Raw genomic sequence first — 19,913 nt, 5'->3', positions numbered from 1 at the left:
TTTCCTTAATTCTTTCAATTGTGTAGTGCTGAAGTGTAGTACAAACCTGGAGGGGTGATAAGAGTTCTTCTATGTTCTTTACACCATCCAATGGGATGAATGTGTGGGCTAGCTGCCTCACACCTGGAGGGAAAAAAATGATTGAAAAATGCATTCATCATTGTTCTCGGGGCATGCAAACACATTTTTTTCCCCTCTAGAAATGCAGAATTATTTAACAAATCCAAAATAAATGATGATGGATTCAACTCAAAATATAAATTTTAACTGTAACAAAAACATACCAATATACCTCATTCAATCTTACCCCATAAATGAACGTAAAATCTTTACAATACTTTTGAAAGGTCAATAACCCAATTATATTGGACCAACAATGCAGCAAATTCCAAGGAAAACTCCTCCACTGAGGAACCCGCCCAACCAGTTCCCACACATTCAAATCTTAAGTTTCTTAGCACAAACATGTCAGCTGATCTCAAGCATCCCAGTAATACATTCAGAAAGAATAGGGGTCTTGTGAGTTCACTCTGAGGGGTTCAGAATGTGGGAGGGGGTATGGGCTCTGGGCTGTGGGCTCCAGGGTGGGGCCAGAAATTACAGGTTCGGGGTGCAGGAGGGGGCTCTGGGCTGGGGCAGGGAATTGACATGCAGGGGGAAAGTGAATGCTCTGGCTGGGGCTGTGGGCTCTGGGGTGGGGCTGGGGATGAGGGACTTGGGGTGCAGGAGGGGGATCTGGGCTGGAGTCGAAGGGTTTGGAGTGTGGGAGGGGGCTCAGGTCTGGGGTTTGCAGCTGGGAGGGAGTTTGGATGTGGAAGGGATTCCGACCTGGGGCAGGGGTTGGGGCACAGGAGAGAGCTTGGAGTGCCCGCTCCGGGCACTGCTGACCTCAGGCAGCTCCCAGGAAGCAGTCAGCATGTCACTCCGGCTCTTAGGCAGAGGAGTGGCCAGGGGCTCTATGTGCTGCTCTCGCCCACTGAAGCCACCCCTACAGCTTCCATTGGCCATGGTTCCTGACCAATGGGAGCTGCAGAGCCGGTACTGGGGGTGGCGAACGGAGTCCTCCAAGAGCTGGAGGGACAGGCTGACCGCTTCCTGGGAGCTGCGTGGAGCCGGGCACAGAGCCTGACTATCCCAATGGCACTGCAGCCAACCAGACTTTTAGTGGCCTGGTCAGCTGTGCTGACTGGAGCCGCCGGGGTCCCTTTTTGACAGGGCATTCCAGTTGAAAACCAGATGCCTGGCAACCCTAGTCTGCCCATGTGGATCATATTGCAAGGTTGGGGTCTATATGATAATATCTATTTTCCTTCACTTGGTCAGGAAGTCTGGAAAGTGCCAGCATCCTAAGGGTTAAAGTTTCACACACACACACACACACACACACACACACACACACACACACACACACTATATATATATATATATATATATAAATGAACAGCAAGTTAAAAAAATCAGTTTGTTATTCTATAATATCCAACATTCTTATCTCCTATGGAACACAGAGGGCCAGAGGGGTTTCACTGTTATTATCATAGGGAGGAGGATTTCTGCATGAGTTGAAGGTATATCAGGATACCAAACCCTGATGTCTAAATATGTCCGATCTCTTACCATATTGCCTAATTCCTCATTTCCTCTGCACAGAAACCACTTATTGATTTCAATGGGGAACTGAGCACAGAAACAAACACAGGACTGAACCATTTACTATATTATGCTTGACTTTGAGCTTGTGCTATATAAAGTAAAAGTAAAGAAATATTTTCATATTCAGAATTTAAAGAAAAGACCTTAAAGTACACTGATGTTTTAAAAGTGATTTTACATTACAAATAGATGAAGTCCAGTGTAGGTGTATTTAATTGTGTGCCTTAAATAATAGAAATGCAAGCAGGGTGTCTCATTACTGTCAACACACAGCAAATACTGTTCCAGACTTCTACTTATAGATTTCAGACTTAAACTTGAAATACCTTTCTAGGATAATAATTTTTTTTTTTAAAACACAAAATAAAAATGAACAGCTGCACCAATATTTCTCTATGCTAAGGTCAAATATATCAAGCCCTAGAGGAAAAAATACTCTCTAGAACCAAAGGCTTTATGACAACAGCAAAGGATGCAATCGATATCAAGTGTATAAACATTTTGTCCTTTACAAAAAATGCACAAATATGTTTTATGTATTTAAGTTTATTATTTATACAGCACTTTATTTATTCCACTTTAAAATTGCCTTTTTTTATTTTGAAAATATGGTACTTTTGTGTCAACACATTTTAGGGTTGTGAAGTCCCCAAAGGTTCACATGCTATCTCTGTTAGTTGGTCTTTTACACCTGAGTCAGAAAAGCTCTGCCTGAAGCAGATCAAAGAAAGGCTGAGATATGTCTCTTTCACACGTATCTCTTTCTTATGCCTCTTTCAAATGCATCTCTCTCTTTCACTCTCTCTCTTTCACACACACACACACACACACACACACACACACACACACACACACACACACACACACACACACACACACACTTCCCTTCTCTCTACAGAGACTCAGAGAGGAGAGCAGTAAAGAACAGAAGGACTAACAAGTACATCTCTACCCCGATATAACATGACCCGATATAACACGAATTCAGATATAGTGCGGTAAAGCAGTGCTAAAGCGGGCGGGGCTGCACACTCCGGCGGATCAAAGCAAGTTCAATATAATGCGGTTTCACCTATAATGCGTAAGATTTTTTGGCTCCCGAGGACATTGTTATATCAGGGTAGAGGTGTACTCTTTCCCCCAAATCCATCAAGGGGCTGGGGCAGGGGGGTTTGCATAGACTGAGCCATTACCTCACTGGACTTACTGCATTGATGCTGCCTGAAGAGCTTTGGAGTAAAATATTCAAAAGCACATAAGCTACTAAAGAGCTTTCACTTTCCACTTTCAAAAGACTCCTAAGCACCTAAGTCACTTCGGATACCGAGACACAGTCACTTTATCACTGTGTGATGACAGTAAAACAAGTGTGAGAAAAATAGTCAATTTTTAAAGTACCCTATTACTATTGCCTCTGAGCACCTTACTGTCATTTTAAAAAATGAGAAATATAGACAAATAAAATGGCCAACTTTTATCTTAAGTAGGACAAAGAGCATTCTTTCATAAATAATCCTCTCTCTTCTAGACAGACGGCTGTGATCTAGTAGACTAAGCACATAACTTGAAGTCAAGAATGCTAGATTCTATTCTAAATGTTGTCAGTCATTTAGAGTTTAAGGCCAAAAGAGACCACCAGATTATGTACTCTGACCTCCTGTAAAACACAGGCCAACCAATACCACTCAACACACTAAACTCTCCACTCAAAATTAGACCAAGGATTACACAGCCCACAAGAGAGTAGACTATTGAGTGCCACAGGCACAGAACAGGAGGAACCGAGGTGCACCAGTGCCTCAGGTCCTTGCAGTGGCTAAGTGAGATATACAGAGATTATCCTGACAAGTGACTATCAACCACAACTTCAGAGGAAGACCAAAAAAACCCCCAAGTCGCAGCCAATCTGACCCGGGAAATTTTTTCCCCCCAATCTCTCAGTTTTGTAAAACATTTAATCCAGAAGCACTATTCAAAAGCAACGGGAAGGTTAGTAACTAGTAATTTGAGCTTGAGTAAACTGTCTGTGCAAATCCACTATCTTTTGAACTGTAGTGTGGCAAGTATGGAATCTAGGCAATGCAGTTGCGGCACGTACATGCCCAAATAATGGATCCTGAAGTTCAGAACAAGATTATAAAGGACATACAAATCATATCGTGTAAAATCTGTCTCTTTGCTAGTGCCAGTCCCAGTGTTCATAACCAAAAAGGAACCTGGATACTCCTCCCTACAGTAAATAATGTTGAGCCAAGAAGCCACTAACAAGAGCCAAAACCATCACTGAAAGCCAGTTGGATCTATAATTGAACAACAAGAACAGAGAACAAACTACAATGTTGTTTCTTATTTTTATAAAATCTAACAATTTTAAAATGTGACTAAACAGAACAAAAAAGTAAAAAAATGGAAAGGTGTCTTCGTTGCCAGCAATTTATCATGCTAAAGAAAGAGTTGAAGGTGGTTGGGACTGTGAATCCCTTTATAGACTATTTTCAAATATCTGGATTCACAAGGGAACATGGAGCTATCCAAACTTTCCATATGGGGGCAAGTGAAGATATGCTCATGACAACAGGTCATGCGCATTCTCAAGAACAGGGGACTACAGGCACAACTCTGGAGGAAGAAATATTATTTCTTCTATCATTCATATTCATTTCTCTTTGATTTTTGTCCTGCATTTCACTGTTGCATATCCACAGCTCAATAATTAAATTCAGATTGCAAGAGACAGAAACTAAATGATTGTTAATTCTTTCCAGAAAAAAATAATAAAAATGTGTCTTCACTGGGAGGTATGGACAGCAGTGTTTTATTTTATAACTGACACATTTTTTTCAAAATATGCTAAATGTGTTACATTATTTTTACTGTTCTGAATTAACTGCCAATTTCCCCCATGGGATAAAATTTTATTTTGATATTTAGGATTTGTGCCAGACATACTGGTATTAAATTTAGATACTATTGTATCTAGAGCAGATATTATTTTGTTAAAGATTGGAATTTCTATAAACATCCATAACAGTGCATTATAATTAGCAAATAGAACTACACTGTAAGAATGGCTATTTGTACAACGTCTCTGACACTACCATATTGATATACAGTAGCCAAGTCAGCTATGCACAAAAAAGAAGCCATCTTATAGCCCCATCTAGTGCTTCAGTGAGAGCATTTCAGCATAAATATTATATTAATACCACACATGTTCAAAACTGATAATGCTCCAGGTAATTAAAAGCGTTTACTGTATCTATATTATTCTTTGGTCTTTTTAATCCAATGTGCTCCCCTCAAAAAAAGTGAGTCCTTTTCCAGCAATGATGGAGCAGACTTGATCATGTCAGAAGAGCTCAGAAGTAGATCATAAGTCAGGCAGAGCCATTTTTAAAGGGTTATGTCCCATTGGGTACCAAACAAAATAGTAACAGATGGTGTAGAGTGTGTGGATGTGAGCCTTTTGCGTAGGGCCAATCCAAGTGTTCATTCTGCTCCCAAGAAATAGCTCATTCAGGATAGGACACAGGAATTAGACAGTCGAACAATCTAAAACTACATTCTGGCTTTCTTTGTTGCTAGAGATGCAAAAGGGGGGCAGAGGAGGAGGGAGCACAGTTATAGTGGCTGTGCAAACGTTCCATGAGTCAATTGGTCTGCACAAGGCAGCCAAACAGAATGGCTCAGTGGGGCCTCGAGCTTCACACTGGGAAACGAGTGCTCTTTGTGGCTGGTCTAAAGAGCTGTAATGTTATCTATCTCCAGTGCCTGTCCCCAGGTTCCAGCAGGAACTCAAACCCATTTTTATTATTATTCTTCATAGACTGGAAGGGACCTCGAGAGGTCATCGAGTCCAGTCCCCTGCCCTCATGGCAGGACCAAATACTGTCTAGACCATCCCTGATAGACATTTATCTAACCTACTCTTAAATATCTCCAGCGATGGAGATTCCACAACTTCCCTAGGCAATCTATTCCAGTGTTTAACTACCCTGACAGTTAGGAACTTTTTCCTAATGTCCAACCTAAATCTCCCTTGCTGCAGTTTAAGCCCATTGCTTCTTGTTCTATCATTGGAGGCTAAGGTGAACAAGTTTTCTCCCTCCTCCTAACACTTAGACTGTTCAACTAGGAAACATCCTCAAGTTTTGGATTACACATTCAGTTTCGCCACTGACTTCAACGAAAGCAGTTAGGCCAACATAATAACGTTTGAAAATTCCATCCACAGGAAAGTAGATGATTAGTTAAGGATTACAGCTTTAAATCACACCAGTTTTCTAACTTCTTCCTTCTACTGACTACTCTGTAAGAGAACAAAATTCTCATGAATCACATCCCCTTTCAGCCTTTCATTGCTGATTACCAGGAGCACACAGTAGATTAGGAACACCTCTATTGAGCCATTCAGGATATTCAAAACTTTTCCCTTTTCCTCTTACCACCACCACCACCTCGATGAGTCACAGCAACTACACATCTATGCTGTCTGCCTTACAGGCCCAAAGCCTGGTTTAAAAAACAAAAACAAAAACCGCAAATGACCAGATATCATTACAATATGGCTTTCATCTCCAAACTGAATGTTAGAAACAGACTCCCCAAAATGTCAGGAATATGCATTGATTGGTTGCCCTAAAGATAACATATGGACATCTTTCAGTGTTAATGCATTTGGTAGAACACTCTTACATCACATTTATGACTTTGGTTTTGTGTGTCACACCCAAGAGATGTTCCATGTCAGGGCTTGGGCATTGACTCAGTACTGATTCAAAAAGGAGTACTGGATCACCAACAACAGTTGCTTAACAGCAATAAGCCCTGGTTGCAACTTGGGAAACTGTTATTTGAATCATTAAAATACTCACTATTCTTGGATTGTTGTTACTCTCATGTAAACTTTTAAAAATATTTAATCCTAATCATTATGTGGCTGCATTAGTTGTGAATACTGCATTCATTAATCAGAATTCTTTTTCAAATACAGAAAAGCTATTTTGCTACTTCTTAAAGTATGAAGAATACAGCTGCAGAAGTGGAAAATTACAGCTGCTTTATCCTGACATGATAAAGTTTACCCCTGGCACCTACTGTTCTCATAAAAATAACAAATGTTCTGTCATTTCTAGATAAGAAGGGGAGAAATGGATAGGTTTGCAGAACGCAGAGTAAATTTTACTTTCCTGAATATAAATATTACTCTGGCTATTTTGTTCATTTTTCTTCCTCCTAAAAACTAATGCCAATGAATTATTTAATGGGATTTATAGGCCATTGAAAATATTACCATAATGTGTTACAGTGCTGTTGTAGTGACACTAATTCTAGCTCAGACACTTTCATTTTAAGCTATTAATGTATGTTCAGAAAATATTCAGAAAAAATTATATATGGGCTGAAAGCTTATAAAATACAATTTCAGAGCTGATACTTTTTCTTCTGCTGTTGAGTTTGGTAAAATTACATTCAGCTGTTTTTCATTTATCCACGAGAGGAAAGAAATTTTTTAGACTTTACAAAAATAAATCACTAAGCCTTCTATTATTTGAACCCTAATTCCATATGTCATATTACCTGTGGATGTAACCCACTTCTGCCTACCTCTATCTGACCCAAATACATGCTTGCCACTGTTTTAGTAAGTTCATTCTCCTCCAGTTCATGTTTGGCATCAGCAGCTACAAATCACAACCTCCATGGGTGCATAGTAAGTATTTTAATGTATTCTCTATTCTTTTCAATATGGGTTCTGCACCCACCACCATCATATTCGAATACCTCAAACACACAATCTTTTTTGCCATTTATTTTTAAGTAATCAACAACTCCTTATTTTTTACTACTTATTAATATTATTATTAATATTATTTATCAATCCTTAACCACAACTAACATTTTATATTGCGAAACTGGCAAAACACAAAGTTGAGGACCGGCGCTACCGCTAGCAATATTAAGATACAGAATATTTCAGTAACTTGTTTCCCTGATTTGTTAAAGTTCTGCCCAGCAAAAATTAAATGTGTGGAGGTATATTGGGGGTCTGGAGAATGAGCATGTGTGAAAATTCTGCATTATTCATTGGATGTAAGAAACGTAATTTTACTATCAGCGTGACATACAATGTTGTTCTGCAGATCTGTTTTAGTTTACAACATTCATATTTGCTTTTCCTACATCTACATCTTGATCAGCAAGCTGTACAAAGAAGTAGGATGCTAATGAAACATATATAACTGTTTTTATAAAGCAAAGTAAAATGAGTGTTTTTTTTCCAGACAAGCTTCCAAAAGTTTGAAAATTATTTGAAAAACTTACTGGAATGGTCACCGCCATGTCCAGACTGTCGCGGCCCGGGCAACACATGGACACGAGCCACTCTTGCCGAGGCCTGAGTCCCAATCTGGCATGATGCACCACATAGGTGGAGGACGCCATGTGGCCTGAGGCACTGTCTCACCATGCTGGTGAGAAAACTGCAAAGGCTGCTGATTATCAGCAAGCGGGTCAGACACCACGCCTCCGGGAGGAACGCTCTCACTTGATTGGCATTAAGACTGCCCTGATGAACTCTATTCTCCGAGTCAGGGTGAGAACAGATTTGTGGACGCTGAGAATGATGCCCAGGCGTTCTAATGTGTCTGCCCATTTGCACCTGCAATTCTACCTTCTGACCAGAGCGGCCTTGGAGGAGCCAGTCATCCAGGTAAGGGTAGACATGCATGTGATGGCAGCGAACGAAGGCTGCCACAACTGCCATACATTTGGTGAAGATATGGGGAACTGTGCATAGGTCGAATGGGAAAGCCGTGAATTGATAATGTACTTTGTTTACCATGAAGCGGAGAAACCGTCTATGAGACGGGGTGATAGATATGAAGAACGCCTATTTTCACATAGAGGGCGGCGCACCAATCTCCCAGATCCAGAGAGGGAATGATTGTGCTCAAGGAGACCATGTGGAACTTCAGGCTGATGATGAACTTGTTGGAGTTCCCTTAGGTTCAGAATTGGCCTCAGGTCTCCCTTTGCTTTGGGGACAAGGAAGTAATTGGAGTAGAAACCATTGCCTTTGAGCTCCTGGGGCACCTCCTCCACTGCTCTTAGAGCGAGGAGGGTTTGAACCTCCTGGATGAGAAGTTGCTCATGAGAGAAGAGAGACAGGCAAAGGGGATGGAAGGGTGGGAAGGAGCAGAAGTAGATAGAATATCCCACCTCTACTGTGCGGTCCACCCATCGGTCCGATGTAATAAAGGACTGTGCACAGAAGAAGTGGGATAGTCGGTTCAGGAAGGGTTGTGGACTAGTAATCCGACCTTGTGCACACCTTAAAAGGGGAAGCTTAGGTCCCAGAGGGAGCTTGGACTGTCCCTGGCCCTGTGGGTGGGCGCAATGGCCTACGCTGACTAGATCCATTCCTCCTGTGGGAGAAGTCCTGCCTGGGCCTAGCGGGGAAAGACTGTTGTTGGGTGGTCTGTGGTTTGAAAGGCTTCCTTTGGGTTGCCGGGGTATGCATGCCAAGGGACTTCATGGTGTTACAGAGCCCTTCAGGCTATGCAACCTAGAGTTTTTCTGCTCAGCAAACACACCCTGACCATCGAAAGTCCTGAATTGTTTGCTGAACTTCTGTGGGGAGACCTGAGGATTGGAGCCAAGCACTGCGTCTCATCGCGATACCTGATATCAGGGTACACGCTGCCGAGTCTGCAGCATCCAAAGAACCTTGAAGGGAGGTCCGGGCTACAATTCTGCCCTCCTCAGCGATGGCCTCCAGTTCAGCCCTTGACTCGGACGGGAGAAGCTCTTTGAACTTTTGAACCACAGACCATGAGTTATAACTGTATCCGCTCAGGATCATGAGCTAGTTGAACAAACCTCTCCCCCAAACAAATCATGGTGCTTAGAGTCTCTTGATTTGGGCGCAGGCCCCTGCTGACCCTGCCTCAATTTTTCATTCACCGCCTTCACTGCCTATGGAGGGAGGAGGTGAGTGAAAAGTTATTCATACCCTTTAGCAGGGACAAATTACTGCCGTTCAGCCCCTTTGGCCACAGGGGGAATGGAGGCAGGCATATGCCAAATGGTTTTGGCGATAGCCTGGATAGTCTTTAGCATGGGTACGGCCACCCTAGAGGAACCCTCTGGTGCCAGAATGTCCACCACAGGGTCCTCCATCCTCCACCACCTCCTCCACCTGGAGGTTCATATTTAGGGCCACCCTTTGGAGGAGTTCCTGCAGGGCCCTGTAGTCCATGGGTGGTAGACCAGACGTGGAGGTATCTGCCACCACCTCGTCAGGAGAGGACAAGACAGACACCACTGACAGGACTGGTTCCGTGGCTGCCTCTGGATCCTCCGGGACCAGCTTCTCCCGAGTCCTGAGTGCAGCCTCCACCAGGGATGGGGTTGGATCCGGGTTTTGCAAGGATCCCAAGGCAGGCAGCTGATGGTTGCCTCAGGGAGAAGAGACCCCAAACGGGATGGTGGGGGAGCACTAGGAACTGGAATGGTGCCGCGAACAAGGCAGGTGCCGTGCTGGGGAGAGGTGCCAAGATGGGGTTCCATGACGCGACGTAGAGTGGTACCAGTGCGTAGAGCAGTGCTGGTCCGTCGAGCGACGACTAGGGAGTGCAGTCCGAGGTTGATGCGAGCAGTGCCACAAGGTCACAGATAGGTGGTGATCCCACTCAAGATCCAGATCCCAATCAGCTGACGACCACCTCGAGCGAGAACAGCTCCGAGGGTGGGGGCTGTGAGACCGGTGCCGCGAGTCAGACCAGTGCAGAGTATATGTACAGTGCCAGAACTCAGAGCAGCCCTGGGACTCACAGCGGCATCAAGACTTCGAGCAACGCGGAGATCCTGGTCGAGAGGCAGATGGCCCGAACATGGCCAGTTTGCCTCTTGAAGGTACTGGGCCTCGGGGTGGCAGAGGCCTCGAGGCTGGAAACTTGGGCACCATCATTTCAATAAGCCCCCTAGTTGCCTTAAAAGTGTCCAGTGTGGAGGGCAGTGTGGTCTCCTCCACCTGCAGCCGCGGGGAGTCCAGGAGCACAGGGCTTCCTGGAGAGACGGGCCTGTGGAGGTTAAGTTCGACCAGAGGGTTTGTCAGCCATAGGCCTATGCTCTGCAGCATGCCCTGCCGAGGTTGCGGTTTCTGAGTCAGGCCACTGTGGAGGCTTGTCCTTGGCCTGCTTCTTGAGGGCAGCTGGTGAGTGGGAGCGGTGCCAAAGGGAACACTTCTGGACCCCGGGAGACCACTGACTCCTGGGAGGGCATGTCGAGTCCTTTTTTGGTGCCACGGACGGCACCGCTGGAGAAGCGCTTCGCGCCGAGGTGCTTGGGGCCAGATCCTGTTTTGGATAGAGGGCAGACTCCATGAGGAGTTGTTTTAAATGAATGTCTCTCTCTTTTCTGGTACAAGGCTTGAAGGCCTTGCATATCTTGCATTTATCTACCTGATGGGCTTCTCCCAGACACCGGAGACAGGAGTCGTGTGGGTTGCCCATGGGAATAGGCTTGGTGCAGGAGCTACAGGGTTTGAAGTCCTGGGACAGCACGCCCCGGAGCCTGGCGAGGCACTTGTTAAAGGGAAAACCCCCAACCACTAAGACTACAATTAACAACTAGTAGAGAACAATTAACTAACAATGGGTAACTATAGACAAAGATAAGCAGAAGAGCTAGGGATTAGTGGAGCATTTGCGAGCAAGAGACCACAGTTCCAACAACCGTCACTGGTGGTAAGAAGGAACTGGAGGGAGGTTGGGCCAGCACCATATAGAGCACCATATTGGTGCCACTCCACGGGGCTCCACAGCTGGCCCAACGGGTAGCTGCTAGGGAAAAGTTTCCGACAGCCGTGCATGCATACACCTAATGGGAACTGATATGAGCCAAAACTCAAAGAAGAAGACTGACGTTCTGACTACACAACAGAACTGTGATGCAGTAGGATCAAGAGACAATCATGCCCTTCAACAGATTTTATTAGTAGGGGGGCCAGACCTAGAAACATCCTGATGAAATGTAGTTGCTGTTTCAGTCATGGCTACCAGTATGCTTAACATTGATGGTATTGGTATGTCCACGTGCATATTTCTCAATAAAAAATCCAACATGAAGATGCATTGCAAAATTAAAAGAGAAATTACTTATACCAGATTTACTCCCATATGCAACTACAATAACTATTTTCCACAATCTTGTGAAAGTTGTGTATGTGCAACTTGAACATCTACATTTGATAACCCGGCCCCTAACATCTACTAAAATGTTTCAATGGTTTGGAAGACATTTTTATAAAAATCTGCTAAAAGATGATGTGCTGACTACATGCAGGGTACAAAAAGTATCAGGGAAAGATACTGTCTTAACAAATTTCTGATATGACTTATTAAAATACAACAAATACAAAGATCATACCAATAGTCATAGCTCTCATCCCAGTTATCAAAATGAACCAGGAAACGATTGTCCACCATGTCTGTTACTGTAGCAACACAGATGAATGTAGGATTTTTTTTGTCTACAGCTTCAAGCTTCATTCCCACTCGAAATCCCGATGGAATAACTGTCTGCTCAAACAGAAAGTTTAAATTGAAGGTAAATAACACACTCTACATCCCAAAACCTCCCCAGAGTCTACAACCAATACATACATTGTCATTTAAAAATTTACCATCATTTAAAAATTTACCAATTAGCTGGCCAACAATGCAGCAATAGCCCAATTATCTTACACGAAAGATGCTCAAACACAGATACAGACTCTGAGATCATATTTTATGAACCAAAAATTTCTGAGCATGTTGCAAAATTTGTAGACTTTGGTTTAGACAGACACTACCTCTGACAGCTTTCTCCTAGTCCCATAAAATGATAAAAATAGTATCATGCCAGTTCATGATACAGGCAGGATAGACAAACAGGGTAAAATGTTGGATAAAAGGAAGGTTAAAAACCAGCCAAGAGAAACTGTTGCTTATGCCTAATAACAATTAAAAGTTATTCCATGTTTTGGTCAGTAGTTTGAGAGGGAGAGAAACAGGCTTAAATACAGTGGTGCCACAAAAGTATAAACAATCTTTTAAAATGGAGGGAGGATTCATGGGAAAATATGCAAAAAACTGAGGCCAGGAGCAGAGAAGCCAGTGTGAACAGCAGCGGGGGACGGACAGGAGTTGAGGTGGGATAGGAGCAGAAAGGGACAGGGAGAGATTGGAAGGGGACAAGGAGCAGAGAAAAGGGAATGGGGATGTAGTACAAGGGCCTGGGGGAGGAAGGTTTGGAGGGGAGCAGGAGTGAGTCAGTGATGGGAGTGGACAGGCAGGATCTGGGGGATAGCAGCAGCTTGTGGGATGTGTTAGGAGCAGATGGGGACAGGGAGAGGCTGAGGTGACAGAGGCAGAAGAGTCTATAGCCACTAGACACACTCCTTACAGAACCTAGAATTTAACCAATTATTTCTGAGTCTCAACACCATTTGTGTGTGTATCTCATCCCCTCTAGTGGCAGATCAACACAGATGTTAACAGCCTTCCACTGCTACCAGCTACTCTGTTACTTTAGGTGTAGAGGAAGGCTCAGCCAGTGGTTAGAGGACTGGCTTAGGATGTGAAGACACAGGTTAAATTACCTGTTCCACCACAGACTTCCTGTGAGACCTTGGGCAAGTCACTTAACCTCTCTGTGGCTCAGCTTCCCATCTGTGAATAATAATGCTTTCCCTACCTCACAAGAGTGTTATAAGGATTAATACATTGAGAGATTATAAAACAGTTTGAGGGCTACTGATAAAAAAGCATTATATAAGAAATTATTTCACATGATATAATTTTTGGGGTGTTTTCAGTTTTAAAAACGTAGTAAATACATTTAAAAATGTAAAAATGTGAATATTGCAAAGTCAAATATTCAAAAGTTAGGAAATACCGGATTTAAGGTAAACCGAAAATTTAATTCATGTGGATTTCAGAAATGAATTTTAATACAGATTAATCATTTATCAAATCTTAAAGAAAAAATTATTTACAGGATTTCCAGAATCTCCTGTCACTGAAATGATACAAATGAATCAGCTTGCAACTTTCTGAAGCAATGAAGAAGCAGCAAATGAAGAATACTTACCGTGTTCTGGTTTTCAAATAAAGATTTAGGAGCAGCTTGAGCCTTACATGTTTTAAGATATGAGGGCCAGTTAAATTCCTCCTCTTCATATCCTAAAAGGTTTCCACAAAAAAATGAAAGAGAAGAAAATATGCATGAGATACAGGGTTGATTATGGCAACCATAATCTTCTATACAATTATTTTTTCAGCAATTCATTTCTCATCTAGTCCCAAATCATTCAATTCCAGAATTTCACAATTGGAAAAAATTAAAGAATTTAAAACCATTTAATTTAACATTAAATTATATTATAAGTATCTTCTATGGTAAAACTATTAATATTTAGGGCCTGTTTCTCTGCTACATTATGCCAGTTTTATCCCAAGGTAATGGTGATGATTTCAATGATTTCTATTTTTATTTGGCACCTGGTAATTCAGAGAGGAATCAGTAATCCTTCCCTGCTACCAGTTAGCTAATCTTATTTATCACAAAGACCAACTTTTGTTTTAGTATCTGAACAAAATATTATGATGACCTGAGTGTCTATTTTTTCTCGTGATCTGAAATTGATCAGCTTCTCATCTTTTTCCAAGACTGAAGTTTTGACTGTTCCCAATCTTCATATAGGAGGAAAAATGGTCTTGTGGTTCAGGCTCTGGATTGGGACTCAGGAGATTTGGTTTCAATTCCTAGTTCTCCTACAGGTGACCTGAGGCAAACTTTCTCTGTGCTTCTATTCTCTATATGCAGAATAGAGATAATACTACCTCCTTTCTTCTACACTTTGTCTGTAGTGTTTATTTGTATCGTAAGCTCTTTAGGACTGGGACTGTCCCTTACTGTGTGTGTGTGTGTGTGTGTGTGTGTGTGTGTGTATAAATATAAATATAAATATAAATATAAATATAAATATAAATATAAAAAACACACTTTGGTACAATGAGGCCTGAGTTTTAGTTGAGGGCAATAGCTGTTACTGTAATACAAATAAACAACAATACGAAGAAAAATATTTTAAGGAAACAATCAATTATCAGAATATGAACATTCAACACTGTTTATCAGAAGGGACAACTACCGTTTTTTCAAGAACGCAGCTATTTTGTTTTGCTTCTGTGTTTCAACAAACATTTCTTAGTGTAATTTCCCCCTTTTCACTTAGTTTCTTTTAGAAGAAAATTTAACAGAAAATAATGTAACTCATGGGAAAAGTCTAACTATTCATATTCCTGGTCACTAAAAAAAGGGACAACAAAGATTACTAGTATGCACAGTTACATATCTTCCTTTGTCTCCCTGTTGTATAGCTGCATAAAGCCATTTCAAGATACTGCATAAAAGTCAGGAGTAGTTAATTATTTCCGTTAAGGTCCACATTTCTTGGTCAAAGTATAGTCAAGGTCCAGACTTCAAAAACAATAATTAAAAAACATAATGATGATGATAAGCAAATATAAAGATTTTGGGGTCTGTCCAAAAGCATCTAGCGGTCCGGATTTGGCTCGCAGTCCTCATATTGACTACCCCCGGCATAGATGTTACAGATATACAAACCAAGCTTAATCATACTGTCAATCATTTACCACACAAGGAGAAAATAATTGTGTTTAACCTTTTGAGACCCTCTTATTTTGTGAAGCACTGTAAGAAAATTATTGAGCAGCCCCTTCTCCCTTTTAGACCTCCCCTCCCCTCACAGTCTTAATTGTAAATATTAGCTAAAATTAAATTAACTGCAAAAAACAAATATAACTAAGCCCCCTTCTCTGGGTCCATGGAGGCCTCTTGTATTAAGCAGAGGAGCTATAAGGCACTCCTATAGGCAAACCAGCTGTACAAATTACCTCTCAAAAGGGGCCACAAAAACACAAGACTTTATTTTGCCTACAGTGCTTAATGAATAACGTCACTGATTTAATTACTTTCCAGACAACATACACACACAACGGACATCAGTACTACCAGAAAGTGCCCAACTCATTAACTAAAAACTAGACTCTAATATATTATTATAATACTTGTAATACTCTCAAACGTTTTTTGTTTTTTTGTTTCTTTAAAAACAGGTTTGATTTCAGTCCTCAGTGATTACTTGAACATTTTTGTTATGTAAATTTTCTTGTTTTTAATTATCTCTTGCTGAAATTTCATTACCAAGTTTGTGTGAAATTACATCATTATTAGGGCTAATTTACTAAATGTATTTTAAATCTGCAAATATATCACATATATTGTTTTAATATAGTCTTTAAAAAGGGTGATAGCATATATGAGACAGACAATCTTAAAACACTGTTAACCTTAGGTGCTTTCATTTAGGTTGGCTTAGTAACGCTGGTTTATTTTGTTTTATAACACAAGCATTACATCTTTGCATAATTTAATTTTCACAATAAAGTATCAGAAAGGGCAAATTTTCATGTTAGGCCGTTCCATGCCTGACAGTTTTCAAAATGGGTGTTACCTGTTTCATTTGCGAAGAGTGAAGATGAATGCAGATTAAGATGAACAATTGGAAAACTGTTAAACCCTGGGCACTGCTCTGTCCATGTTCTAAGCTGCTTCCAACTTAACTTCCCGCATTTCCTATGTTCTTGGTGTCCCATCAATAACAATCCCTCCTAGGAACATGGGCCCCCCGGACTCCAGTTCCACTGATCATGATGCATCTTCCCTATTTTACACACATTTTAATATAAACATTGAAAACAAACAGATGACCAGACCCCTCATCGCACATTCCTTTAGCCAGAGGTGTTGGCATAAGTGACGGACTGCTCCTGCAAAAGAGCTACACCCAATGCTTGTTTCAGTGCATCACACTGGAGTGTCAGTGGTTTTCCTGGCTGGAATTACTTAAGGACAGGGGCAAGTGTTATCATTTGTTTCAGCATGTCAAATGTTTGCCCAATCCCACTCAACATGCTGCCTTCCGAGCTACTGAAGCCAGGTGTGGACAGAACTTAGACAAAGAAATTGATCACTCTTATTGAGTGCTAAATACTCCATTCACATCCACTGGAGATGGCATGTCTCTGCTTTTATCTGCTTTCAGCTCTTTGTGTGAGCAGATGTTCAACATATGTCACCTCACAATGATTAACATTTTTTGTTGGTTGAGTTTTATATTCTTGTCCCTGCATCACTGTAGAAAAGCTTGTAGTTTTTGGTCATGGTCTCATTAAGTTTTTGCATTGTTGTGCCCTTCATCTACAGTGAAGATATCATCCTTCCAGCACTTAGGCGAGTCTCTTCTGGCACACTTCCTGTGCTGGGCTTATGCCCATTGGTATGCTCAGCCATCTGTAGCAACCAAATGGTCAGTGCACTGGACATTTTATTCTAATTTATGTGCCAAAACCTGTTCCACACATCATAGACTGTAAAGATTCTGGTTCTGGAAAGTTCTGGCAAGATGTCATCAACAGTGGCCAGGGGATATGACGTCTTTTCAGTGCCCTGTTCAGCAGCTTCGGGTCTGTGCAAATGTGTAATTTGCATGATGGCTTCTTTACTACCATGCTGCTACCCAAGCTGTTCTGGCCTCTACAGATGCTCTGAACCCCTACTCTGCAGACTTTTGAGTTCTTTGCATACTCAGTTACACAAGGTCACTGTAAGTTTCTTTCAAGATAAGCGCATAGTTTCCACTCTGAATCACATATCCTTTGATGCACCTATCATCTTTGAAAAAACATTCCCATGTGCATTTAAAATGGTCTCCATTGTCAGTGGGACTCCCATTTTTGCTTCCTGCATGGCCACTATAAAATTCTGATGCTGCACCCTGACTAGGTCCATGGGTTATATGGCTGTATTCACAAGAAGAGGCTGCTGTGCTTACTATCCTCCAACACAAACTTTAGTTGGTACCATCTGCTATTCTTCACATTAGTTACTATGAGATCATATCTTCCTCTGGGCTGCATTATGCTCTCACTGTACGTTATTGGCTTGCAACTGCTTTCTGTAATTGAGTGTTAAATTCCAGTTCACCCTGATGAGTCACATTGCAGAAGGTACCGCTATCCAACTGAAATTGCACAAGGCTTTCCCCATTTAACATTGTTACATTCACAGGAGATTGATATTGTCCCTTGCTGCTTTCCTGTCCCAACAGCCTGAACCTGATATTCTCTCTGATTCAATGACAGAATCATAAGCCATCACCGTTATCTGACGTGCCATCCCCTTCATGTACAAGTCTGACAATCTTTCTGAGAGCTGCTTCTGCTCTTGCACACACTGCTAAAATAGTTCAATTTGCCACAATCCTTGCAATGCTGTCCCAGTGTGAGATACTTCTTTACCCATTCACGCTGCCTCCGATAGTAAATACAGCTATCAGTATGGAACCATGGCCACTTGCCCAACTTTGCAGTTGTCTCACTTCATGTACTTATGGGCATGTTATGCCTCCCTAAGATTTTCAGTGCGTGCCTCATGTCTCAGCATCTGTCTAATGTGAGACTGCCTTCTGGAGCTGCCGTTCCCATGGGTGGTGACCCAAGTGCCACAGACGATCCTGTCCCAAATTAAGGAGTCTTGTCAAGTCCTCAAAATTGCATGTAGCAGCCAGTGTGAATAACATAGGGTCTATCCCCTCCCCTTGGCATTGAGCTCTAGCAGAAAAACCGGTTTTATTCATTTTGTTCTGCTTTGGGGAGGCAACAGGTCTCCAGAGTTACTAAGACTGCCATGAGGCTGTAGGCAGTGGTGAGCTTCACAGTGATGCAAACACCTCTCTGCCTTCTTCCCCAATAAGGTAACATAATGGTTTTACTTTCCTGCTGTTCCTGTCCTCCTGCATGGCCAGGTCTGTGCATAGCTCCAACTCCTTGCACCGGGTCCATTGCTCCTCCACAGCAGCACTGGAAACTAAGTTCAGCCTAGCAACTGCTGTGAAGTAGAGCAAACTCATACAGGGAAGTAAGAGCATATCAGAATTAAGGATAAGGCAGGGAATAAGTTAACAGTCTTATTCAGGAGAAGATTTAGAAAGGAGTGAACTCATCTGGCCAGGAAGAGAAGAGATCCAGTGAACCATATGACAAGGAAGAGAAGCAATCCTAGGGTAGAATGAAGTAAGCCAGCCCAAGGGAAGAGCCCAGAATGTATTTGCTAGCCCTGGAGAGAAGTGCAGTAGCACAGTCCTGCTATCCCAAAGAGCTGGGATGTCTTGGGGACAGCAGAACCACACTGCACTGTATATTGATGAACCCCTTCTAACAGATGTAGTTATGCAGAGGAGTGTTAATGACAGGCTGCAGTTTCCCCCAGTTAAAAGCAGGTTTAACCACCACATGAGGCCTTAAGAGCAGAGCAAAAATAATTAAAAAACAAACAAACAAACCCATTTAATGGTACATCAATATAAAAACCAACAAAAAAATAGCTGAACAAATTTTTCACACAAATGACTTTTATGACTTTTCAGGAAAAAAATGACTCAGAGGATGAGATCCTGCAACAGCAGCAGTATTTTAGGACTAAGAAATGAATAAGCCTCCAAAACCAGGGATTTATAACGGACATGCTGATAAAACCTCACCACTGAGTACAAAGCCTAGTGAATACTGCCAGAATAACAACAACAACAACAGTATTTGAACAACCTATTCATTCAGCACATGAAATCCATGACTCCAAGAAGATAGGGGGAGGGAGGAATGGCTTTTGGGAAATATTATAAATAGTTTCAATAAATGATCAATTCTACACAATCTAACTGTTCAAGGCTACATTACAACCGAAGAGCATAGAAGTTGCATTATTTGAAGGCAGTGTAGAATGCTGCTGCACCAGAAAAGTGATTGAAGGCATTCTGCCTCGTGAGGATACATGGCTAGACTCCACCTCCCACATTAAAATAATTAGATATTTAAAATCAAAATAAATAAGGCATATTTTCAACCAGTACACATCACTCAGATAAAATACTGCATGTTATTTTGCAGCCTGATACCCTTATCCTTTATTTCCCCACCAAGATCTGTCACCTCTCATTGTCTTTGTCTCAGATTCTCTCCTCGGGACAGGGACACTATCTTTATTTGTTTGTACAGTTCCATGCACACTGATGGAGATTTATAAATAACAAAATAATAATGGCCAGCCATGGGTCATATTTAAAGGACACA

At 41.9% G+C, this 19,913-nt stretch overlaps 1 protein-coding gene across 6 annotated transcripts in view; it reads right to left on the bottom strand.

Annotated features, from left to right (window-relative positions):
• The window catches only part of L3MBTL3 (L3MBTL histone methyl-lysine binding protein 3), a 157,113-nt gene that overhangs the window by 73,714 nt on the left and 63,486 nt on the right, over window positions 1–19,913 (bottom strand). For all 6 annotated transcript variants that reach the window (XR_003999591.1, XM_030556290.1, XM_030556291.1 and 3 more), the window contains 3 exons: window positions 13,789–13,880; window positions 12,085–12,236; window positions 47–123 (listed from right to left, as the gene is read on the bottom strand). Coding sequence is in view for 5 of the 6 variants with exons in the window: in XM_030556290.1 (XP_030412150.1) it covers window positions 47–123; window positions 12,085–12,236; window positions 13,789–13,880 (321 nt within the window). In the remaining variant the exon portion in view is untranslated. The remainder of the gene's footprint in view (window positions 1–46; window positions 124–12,084; window positions 12,237–13,788; window positions 13,881–19,913) is intronic.

This window comes from Gopherus evgoodei, chromosome 3 (assembly GCF_007399415.2).
Source record: "Gopherus evgoodei ecotype Sinaloan lineage chromosome 3, rGopEvg1_v1.p, whole genome shotgun sequence".
Classification (NCBI taxonomy): Eukaryota; Metazoa; Chordata; order Testudines; family Testudinidae; genus Gopherus; species Gopherus evgoodei.
This window is presented reverse-complemented; position numbering and strand designations above follow the sequence as displayed.